Source organism: Emydura macquarii, unplaced genomic scaffold (assembly GCF_026122565.2).
Source record: "Emydura macquarii macquarii isolate MOO-44397 ecotype Brisbane River unplaced genomic scaffold, CSIRO-AGI_Emac_v2 contig_2403, whole genome shotgun sequence".
Lineage (NCBI taxonomy): Eukaryota > Metazoa > Chordata > Testudines > Chelidae > Emydura > Emydura macquarii.
The window spans coordinates 362,139-372,893 of NW_027132540.1; the positions used below are offsets into that span (position 1 = coordinate 362,139).

General features: G+C 45.0%; 1 protein-coding gene across 1 annotated transcript; it reads left to right on the plus strand.

Moving 5' to 3' along the window:
* The first annotated feature begins 4,826 nt into the window (after positions 1-4,826).
* On the plus strand, positions 4,827-5,762 carry LOC137161893 (olfactory receptor 14C36-like). Its single transcript, XM_067561403.1, has one exon. It carries the CDS (start codon positions 4,827-4,829, stop codon positions 5,760-5,762), a length of 936 nt encoding a protein of 311 aa, XP_067417504.1.
* Positions 5,763-10,755: the final 4,993 nt, after the last annotated feature.

The following is a 10,755-nucleotide window of genomic DNA, read 5'->3' on the forward strand; positions in this document are numbered from 1 at the left end:
GGGAGCAGCGGGTGCTGTCCGGGGCTCTCTGCTCGGTGTCCCCTTCCTGTTCCCTTCTTTTATACCTTTGACCTTCACGCCCTTTCCTGTTTTTACATTTGTTGTCCCCCGGAATTAGTTACATCCTAGGTCCGGTGGTTCCTCCCCTCAGGCTGGGGGAGGGGCCTTGAACGGTGGGGGGGGGGGCGCCCGCCCACCTCCTTAGGTTGTAAATAGGAGCACCCTCCTATAGCCGTCAGGACTGGCCCCATCACAACAGCTACAGACTGGGGACTGACGAGCTGGGCAGCAGCTCTGCAGGAAAGGACCTGCGGGTAACAGTAGATAAAAAGCTGGATATGAGTCAGCAGTGTGCCCCGGTTGCCAAGAAGGCTAATGGCATATTGGGCTGCATTAGGAGGGGCATTGCCAGCAGGTCACGGGAAGTGATCATTCCCCTCTATTTGGCATTGGTGAGGCCGCATTTAGAATATTGTGTCCAGTTTTGGGCCCCCCACTACAAAAAGGATGTGGACAAGTTGGAGAGAGTGCAGCGGAGGGCAACCAAAATGATGAGGGGGCTGGAGCACAGGACTTATGAGGAGAGGCTGAGGGAACTGGGCTTGTTTAGTCTGCAAAAGAGAAGAATGAGGGGGAATTTGATAGCGGCCTTTAACTACCTGAAAGGGGGTTCCAGGGAGGATGGGGCTAGGCTGTTCTCGGTGGTGGCAGATGACAGAACAAGGAGCAACGGTCTCAAGTTAGAGGGCATGAGGTCTAGGTTGGCCATTAGGAAAAAATTTTTCACTAGGAGGGTGGTGAAGCACTGGAATGGGTTACCTAGGGAGATGGTGGAATCTCCATCCTTAGAGGTTTTTAAGATGAGGCTTGACAAAGCCCTGGCTGGGATGATATAGCTGAGGTTAGTCCTGCTTTGAGAAGGGGGTTGGACTAGATGACCTCCTGAGGTCCCTTCCAACTCTAATATTCTATGATTCTATGATTCTAACTAGGTGCAGTGGTCTCAAGTTGCAGTGGGGGATATCTAGGTTCGATATTAGGAAAAATGTTTTCCCTAGAAAGAAAATGAAGCACTGGAATGGGTTACCTAGGGAGGTGGTGGAATCTCCATCCTTAGAAGCTCTTAAAGCCCGGATTAAGAAAGCCCCGACTTGGATGATTTAGTCGGCGTGGTTTCTGCCCTGAGCAGGGGGTTGGACTAGATGACCTCCTTTGGTCCCTTCCAACCATAATCTTCTATGGTTTTATGATTCTACGAAGAAAGAAAGAAAGAAAGAAAGAAAGAAAGAAAGAAATATGCAGGAAATCTTAGCAACAGTGAATTCCTCCAAAGATCTGTCCCCAGTGGTAATGAAACACTCCTTAACCATGAAAAGTTACACTCTTGCAATTACAGTAGAATCTCACAGTTTTGACACAGGACTGTGTTAAGCACAGATTACCAAAAATAGAAAGGGAAAGTTTAAATAAACTATTTGACAAGGTGAGAAAACTGTTTCTGTGCCTGTTTCATTTCCATTCAGCTGGTGAAAAGCAGCATTTCTCTTTTGCAAAGGGAAGTTTCAAAGATGACTTGAGTCAATGTTCAGCTGTAAACTTTTGAAAGAAGAACCAGACTGTCTTGTTCAGAACTGCAAACTTTGCAGAGTTACGAGCAGCCGCCATTCACAAGGTGGCTGGTAACTCTACGGTTCTGCTGTAATCCCATTGGGTAAAGAGCTAAGAAAGAGCAGATGGGTTAGGCACTTCTGTCTCTTGTTCAGTTCAGGTTCACAGGCAAAGAATAGGGATTTGAAACTGTTTCATGGCCAGGTTCCCAGCAGGTGTGAATCAATGGGCCAGATCCCCAGGTGCTGTAGATCAATTTCAGATCCACTGAAATCAAAAGTCCACATCTCCACTGGGCACAAACTGGGCATCAATGAAGTGATACCAAGTGACATCAGTTTTGGACACTGCACTGAGCTTTCAGTGTTTGCCTCTGGCTGCCTTTTAGTGAGCAGCGTCCTACACCCAGGGCAGCCAGAGCTGCGGGTTCCTCTGGAGGCTGCATCACACCAGCTGCTGATGCAACGCAGGAGAGAAACATCTCTGCTGTCTCAGAGCTGCTTGTGTGGCATGACTGAAGGAATAGGCTATTCCAGCCCATCTGAGTTTCTGGTGCCACTGGGCTCTGAGCTATTGTTGGTCACAGCTCTGGGCTAGCCTATAAATGTAACTATTATTCTGCAAACCCCTTGGGACACCCCTTGAGCCTCAGCCCTGCCTTGTTTTAAGCCCAGGGTCCCTCCAGAGATTCTGCCATGGCGTGAGATCCAGGGGGATCGTGTTCCCCTGCTGTGGGTTAGGGTCAGCTGGGGCAGGCTGTCAGGGGGGTTTGCTGCAGAGGTGAGATCAGAGCTGGGCTCGCAGCCCTGGAGATCAGATTCAGCTATTTAGCCCCAGAACAGGGACATCCTGGGTTCTGACGGTGTTTGAAGCCTGCATTAGAGCTGGGAGAGACATTCAGTGCCTGATCCCATCTAGTCCTGCACCATCTAGCCACAGCTGCCCGAGGAGGGGAGCAGGGAGCGGCCGTCTGTGGAGTGGATCCTTGTCTACCAGGAACTGCAGAGAGACCCAGCAACTCAGGAAATATGGTGAAGGGGCAGAGAAACGATTGCTGGATAATACAGGGACGGAGTCAGGCAATGACTGAAGAATCCTGACTTGTTAAATGCATCACAAGCTGGGCAATTTCCACCAAAACCAACACAGTAAGTTTGGTGTTTTAATTATAGGTTTGCGTATTAATCTCCTGGGCAAATTTAATAATAGAGCTATGAATTACAACTAGAACTCTTCGAGACTTTTACTATCATTTAATCAAACATCTAGAGCTGCTCAGATTTCTTTCCGCAGTCAAAAAAATATATAAAAAAGGATCTTTTCATAGAAATTGTTACAACCAAAACTTTCATTTTTTGTTTATTGAAAACCAGGTGATTTCAGGTAAAAACTGCTGAAATCTGAAAACAAAAATTGCTGATTTTAGGAAAAAAAGGTTTTCAGTTTTCCAATATCTATATTGAGAGTCCTGTAGCAATTTAAGGTTTCTGCAGGCATAAGCTTTTGTGGGCTGTACCCCACTTCGTCATATGTAAGGAATAGAAATCAGATAGGAGGTATATATATACATATCCAAGGGTAGGAAACAACAATGGGAAAGGTAGATATAAGCAAAGTCCATTCAGTTAGAGCAGTAGAGTCCTATTCACAACCATTGATTAGGAGGTGAGAATGTGTGAACAATGACAATTACTTCTTGTAATGAGAGAACCATTCCAAGTCCCTGTTCAGACCCAGTTTGATTGTGTCAAGTTTGCAGATGAGTTCCAGCTCTGCAGTTTCCTCTTTGAAGTCTGTTTTTCAAGTTTTTTGTAGGAGTATGGCAACTTTCAAGTCAGCTACAGAGTGTCCTGGGAGATTGAAGTGCTCTCTGACGAAAAGTGCTCTCCCATGAAAGCATATGCCTGCAGAAATTAAATGTGTTAGTCTTTAAAGTGCTACAGGATTCTCATTATTTTTGCTGTATACAGCCTAACACAGCTACCCTCCTGGAACAATATCTATATTGTATTTCTAGGACAACAGAGACTTTGCATGAAAGCTTCTTCAATAGAAAACCCAATTTTCTTTTGTTATAAATTCAGCACAGAATATCTCACCAGCCCCTCCTGGAAATGTAGGTGTAAGTCGAAATGGGAACATGAATATTGCCCAATAAAAGCACATTCGCTCTGTTGCAATGGTGCTTATTTCTGTTTCAAAGGGACACTTGCAGGACGGTAAAACAGAGGAAGTGGCAAAGCTGGAGATCCCCCGGCGTATGTATTAAACACACTAGTGCCTTCAGCTGGGGACGGTGCGTTGGATCCCCAGCCAAAGCCTGTTTCTCTGGACCCTGCCCAAGGACATGGAGAAGGTCAGTGGGATTAGAACTAGCTCTCCTGCTCTAGCGCTGGATCCGCTGCTCCCCTCTGCTGCCAGCTGAAAACAGATGCTGTTAACAGGGGAACAGAACATACACATAACCAGACACAGCCCACCCCCAAGGAGCTCACAGCCCTAGCAGACAAGGCAGAGCAGTGTAGGGAGGGGAAACAGAGGCACAGGGAGGGGAAGTGATTGGCCCAAGGTCACAGAGTAGGTCAGTGGCAGAGCCAAGTCTCTTGACTGCCAGGGACCCACACACACATAAAGTTACAGCAGTAAATGATCCAGCACAGAGGCAGCTGAGTGATGCTACTAGCCCACGATGACACAGAGAGGGAAATGCAACTGGGATTTGGTGTAATACATCAATCCATCAGCAGGCAGCAGGCCGCCTGGGTGGTGTTGCAGTGCAATCATTACAGAGGTACCGAGTAACACTATGTCATATTTCCACTGAAAGTGGGTATCAGGCAGTGCTGTCATTTTAGTTTCGTGCCCAAGCTCAGAGCCTGCAGTTTGAAGTGAGAGGGGATCCAACTTGGCTAGAAGTGTTGTGTTGGGGTTGCACTTTGCTCCATCCTTCACGCGGCATTTCATCAAGACACATCCTGAGCTAGCCCTTCAGGTGATGTACAGTGCTGCATCTCCATTGACTGTACGGGAGCCTATTTACCTTCAGGTGATAACTCTCCACTCCTAGTCAATGGAAGGGACGAGAGCTGTGCACCTTTGACGCTCACATCATGAGATATTACAGAGGGGGATCAGGACCTTTCCCTCTGTCGCTGTAATCCCAACCGTTATCTTTGTCCTTCCCTCCACAGCCATCAGAGAATATACAGAGGAAGAAAATGTCCAACCGAACCGCTGTGACTGAGTTCCTTCTCCTGGGATTCTCAGACATTCGGGAGCTACAGATTTTGCACTTTGTGGTCTTTCTGGTGATTTACCTGGCAGCCCTGATGGGGAACCTTCTCATTGTCATGACCGTAGCCCTCGACCGCCACCTTCACACCCCCATGTACTTCTTCCTGATGAATCTGTCCATCCTAGACATTGGCTCCATCTCTGTCACTGTCCCCAAATCCATGGCCAGTTCCCTCATGAACACCAGGTTGATTTCTTATCCTGGGTGCATCACCCAAGTCTTTATCTTTGTCCTCTTCACCACAACTGATTTTGCCTTACTCACCATCATGGCATATGACCGATACGTCGCCATCTGTCAACCACTGCACTACGAGAGAGTGATGAACAGGACAGCTTGCGTCCAAATGGCAGCCAGTGCCTGGATCAGTGGTATTGTCTACTCTGCACTGCACAACGGGAACATGTTCAGGTTGCCCTTCTGCCAGTCCAATGTCATCAACCAGTTCTTCTGTGAAATCCCCCAACTGCTCAAGCTCACCTGCTCTGACTCCTACCTCAGTGAAGTTGGGTTTATTGCCTTTAGTGCATTTATAGGTGCAAACTGCTTTGTTTTTATAATTGTGTCTTATGTTCAGATCTTCAAAGCAGTGCTGGGAATGCTCTCTGAGCAGGGCCGGCATAAGGCCTTCTCCACCTGCCTGCCTCACCTCACTGTGGTCTCTTTGTTACTTTTCACTAGCTTCTTTGAGTATCTGAATCCCACCTCCACCGCAGCATCAAATCCGGAGCTGCTGATGGGTGTTCGCTATGCCGTGGTGCCTCCAGTGATGAATCCCATCATCTATAGCATGAGGAACAAGGAGATCAAAGCTGCGTTACAGAAACTGATTGTGTGGAGGATATTCACCAAGAATTAGAATGTCCCTCCTTGCTCCTTGACTGTGATTTCATTCTGAGCTTCATCGACCCATGACAAAATTGTCTCCTTGAAACGTGTGAAATATGTTTATGAAGTAATAAAATCCAAACTAACTCCACTGAAGTCGGAAGAGTTAGTGAAGGGTTACAGCAGTGTAAATAGGATCAGAATCTCTATAGCTATCCATAAATCTGCCTACACACCTATCTGTTTATTTTAGAGGTTTATACTGCTACCATCCCCACACGACCTGACCATGTTGCATGGCATGTCAATAGCCATAGCTAAATCCCCAGTGAACTTCATGAAGTTTCTGTCTCTTCTCTTTTTTTGACATAAAAATTGTGTTTCAGGTATGAGTGGTTTGCTTCGTGTTTTCTTGATTGTTTCTTTTTGTGTGTGTTATTTTGTTTGTTGCTTGGTTGATTTGTTCCTGTTCTACACGTGGTTTGTTTGTGGGGTAGGAGTTTGGGAATGTGGAATATGGTTGTTTAAATGAGGGTATCAATTATTTATCATCTATTTGAGATGCAATCTCCTCATCTCTTTGATGGGGTTTTCTGAGAGTCTTAAAGTTTTGCTTTCCCCATTCATGAAGACTTAGAAAAAAATTTGTGCGGGTGTCAGGGTAGCTGAGTTTCTGTTCAAACAATTATTTTATGCTGTATCATTCTTTCCATGGTGGAAAGGCATTTTGGAAGAGAAAGCTATTGCAATGCCTAACAACAAACTGAGTCATGATAAAAGGTGAAAGTTTTATCCTACTGAACAATTGCTGTGATGGATCTGGAGTTGCTATCTAATATTTTCTCTTATGTTAAACTTTGTTCCTACTGTGGTAAATAAATCACACTTTATATGGAGAAAGCCAGCCAGTCACTCAACTTACTACTGCTCACAGCTCCTGAGAGAAGAACTGCTGGTATCAAACCTTGTTGAGAAATCACATCGGTGCACAGGGTATTGTCGGCTGAGAGCCTGCTTGAGAGGGGGAAAATCAAGTGATTCTGCCTGAAAAGAGGGGCTGTCTCATGGCTGAGACCTGAGGGGGTGAACTCAGAGAGACCCAAGGAGGGGACAGAGATGCAGCTAACCCTGTAACCAGGGCAACTGGGATTTAGTCATTCACTGCAAAGGGTTGATTTGGAATTAGTCGATGGTCTTTCCTCCACACAGGGTTCCAAACGTGTCTAGATCACCAAAGCGGACTGTTATTGCTGCTGCTGTTGTTATTATTAGTATTGTTATTTTTAAATGTGTTTGTGCTTATTTCTGTACCCTATGTATACATTAAATATTAGCAGAGCATGTAAGACAGACAGACAGACAGACAGAAAGATAGATTATGAATAAGAAAAGCCAATGATTGTGCCTCTTCTATTGTCCATTATTGTTGATGTCCAGATCAATGATTTCCTGGAAAATATTCATTATTTGGTGTTATTTATTAAAGAATTGCTGCAAATACATCTGACCCCAGAGCTCATTGACAAGAACTTCCTGATAAGAAATGTCTGTGAGCTTTGAGCTGTTTTGACTGGACATATTTTAACAGGATCGGTTTCTCAGGCCTTATTGGTTACAATTGATTATCCAGCTCCGACTTTGTATAAATAATGTCCTATTCACTGGGCCAAACGCAGTGATGGGTAGGACACTCAGGTGGACTCTGGGAGACCCAGGTTCCAGCTCTCTCTCATTTAGAACAGCCCCGGTAAGTGCTCTGATCACTGCTTTATTGACTATTATTAGCTATTGCTCCCTGGTGTTGGATCGAAATCCCATCCTGAATCCGAGACACCTTCTCAATGGAAATTTAATCACAGATGTGTTTCTAGGAGAAGCTACAGTATTGTTGAATCAGCATTTTTAATTAAGAGAAGAATCATAGAATCATAGAATATTAGAATTGGAAGGGACCTCAGGAGGTCATCTAGTCCAACCCCCTGCTCAAAGTAGGACTAACCTCAGCTATATCATCCCAGCCAGGGTTTTGTCAAGCCGCAGCTGAAAAACCTCTAAAGATGGAGATTCCACCACCTCCCTAGGTAACCCATTCCAGTGCTTCACCACCCTCCTAGTGAAAAACGTTTTCCTAATATCCAACCTAGACCTCCCCCACTACAACTTGAGACCATTGCTCCTTGTTCTGTCATCTGCCACCACTGAGAACAGCCTAGTTCCATCCTCCCTGGAACTCCCTTTCAGGTAGTTGAAGGCCGCTATCAAATCCCCCCTCATTCTTCTCTTTTGCAAACTAAACAAGCCCAGTTCTCTCAGCATCTCCTCATAAGTCATAAGCCCCCTCATCATTTTTCTTGCCCTCTGCTGGAATCTCCCCAGTTTGTCCACATCCTTCCTGTGCGGAGGTTGGGGGGGGGGACAAAACTGGACACAATACTCCAGATGTGGCCTCACCAGTGCTGAATAGAGGAGAATAATCACTTCCCGTGATCTGCTGGCAATGCTCCTACTAATGGAACCCAACATGATAATGGTAAAGATGAAAGGAGGACTAGGATCCTAAGTAACAACACAAGGACCTTGTGCTCAAGGTCCAATTCTGACAAAAGCTGTACTCTGCAGGTGATTGGCGTTTGCAAGCCCAGTTTTGCAAAATATCCACTAACTTTGGAAGCCTCAATTTAACATCAGTCAATCTGGGCCTTTTCTCCAAAACCGTGGCATGCCCATGACCCCAACTGAAATCCCTGGAACCTGAAAATGCTCAGCAAATCTGAAAATCCAGGTCTCAGTTCTCATAAATGGGGCACCAAAAAATAAAGGGCTTGAATTATTTTAGGAAGCTCTGAGAAGCTGCACCTCCCATTGGCTTCTATATGGTCAGCAACTCGGGAAATTAGGCCCAAAGCCAGAAACCACTTTTGGGAATCATAGAATATTACGGTTGGAAGGGAACTCAGCAGGTCATCTAGTCCAACCCCCTGCTCGAAGTGGGATCAACCCAAGTAAATCATCCCAGCCAGGGCTTTGTCAAGCCGCAGCTTAAAAACCTCTAAAGATGGAGAATCCACCACATCCTGAGGTAACCCATTCCAGTGCTTCACCACCCTCTTAATGAAAAACTTTTTCCTAATATCCAACCTAGACCTCCCGCACTGCAACTTCAGACCATTGCTCCTAGTTCTGTCATCTACTCTGAAGGTTTAAGATTTTAATTTAATGTTTAATTGTGCCTGCTTTTCTCGTAGATTAATACTTTTGATAGCCAGTAAGACCCATTAGATCATCTAACTTGACCTCTTGTGTAGCACAGGTGGGATAATTTCACCTGGTTACCCCTGTCCTGAACCCACTAACTTGGGTTTGACAAAAGCATCTTCCAGAAAGGCAGCCAAGCTGGATTTGCAAACTTTAAAATGTAGGCCCAAAGCTTGATTTTGTTATATTTGATTCTGTTATTAAAGGCATTGAAATGCCAAATCCTTTTTGGTATAGGTCAAGCCACCACAGCCATTTTTCTGTGTCCTTGCATTCTAGCCTGGCCTTCCAGTTTGTGAATTAGGAATCTGTTAGCTATTGATAACTTTGTTTTTGAAACCGCCATCTTGTCATTGATTATTCTGTGTGTAAAGTTACCAAAGATCCTGTTTGTGAAATTGTTTCTGAGTACATGTGTTCTAAAGTTGGTTGTAAAATGAACATCAGCATATGTCCTGACCTGAAGAAACCCACTGTGAAATGAAATTACCCTTGTTATAGTAGAAAATGTTTTAGATAAGAAAAAATGTACTTGTTTCTGAAGGACATCTGAATCTTTCAGCCATAAGTTTTAGTTGAATGTTAAAAAATTAGCATGTGAATGGATGAGTGAGTGATGTGCGTACGTGAAACTAGGGAGTGATGGAGAAAGGCGCCAGCCTCGAATGTTTAGGGGAAGAAGAAGGGAGTGAAGATAACAACTTTTACGACTCAGCTGGTCGAAGACTGCCCACCCTGATAACCCTGGGGTCCATCTCGAAGGACAAAAACAAGATGGACTGTGATAGATAAGAACAATGGTCATGCTTGAAAAATATGGGTAATTGATAATCAAACCAGGATACAGATGCACCATGACAAAGCAAAACCCATAGAGTGGCATAAAAGCTCACCCCTGTAAAAAGGGGACAGAAAGATGAGGACTTTGGGTTTGGTTCTACAATCATCCTCCAGGAGCATCAGCGTGCACCGGCAGACCCCTGCTCCTTCCCCCATGTCTTAGACACCTGTTCAGTGGACTAAGACGAGCAACTGATGCTGGTAACTATACTCCATCTCTGTAGAACTTTATTTGTGTGTGTGTGAATGTATCAGAAGAAATGTATTTTAGAAATAGATGAAACTGCTTTTGTTGTAGAAAATTTCTGTATTCACAATAAACGTGGCGTGTTGCCTTGTCCCCCTGAATAAGATCCTGCTGTTTGTTTCATAAGTATAACAAACAGACAGAGAACACTCTGTTTTCCAAGTGCTGAGCACTCAGGGTCCATGGGAAATTGCCCACATGGCTACAAAAGTCTTGCATGAATCACACAGTTTACATTCTATTAAATGGCACAAGTGCAGAGCTCCACCTTTTGCTAAATCCATAGAGTCATTGGTGCCTCGAATCATTGCAAGCTTTGTGCACCCATCCCTGAGAGGTGCTGAGTGCTGCTGGCTTCATGACCCGTGCTGTGCTCCAAGCTCAGTCACCGTCACTGATAGGCTGCGTAGGCCCGACTGTGCCACCCTTACTTGGGTAACTGTCGTAACGGGTTAAAATCATTGTATTGTGTGTGTGCCCCGAGTCCATGTTGAGAAAGAGACAGAGAAAAAAAAATTAATTGAAGATTGTTAATTGTGTTTCAAGGTTTTGTAACCATCTGTTCTTGTAACTGTTCCTAGTTATTTTGTAGGAGATAAGGAGCAGTTGTTGGCCTCGAGAATAGACAAAGAGGTACAAGTTGTAAACCCCGTGGGAGAGGAGCTCAGAGGCAGCAAAAACC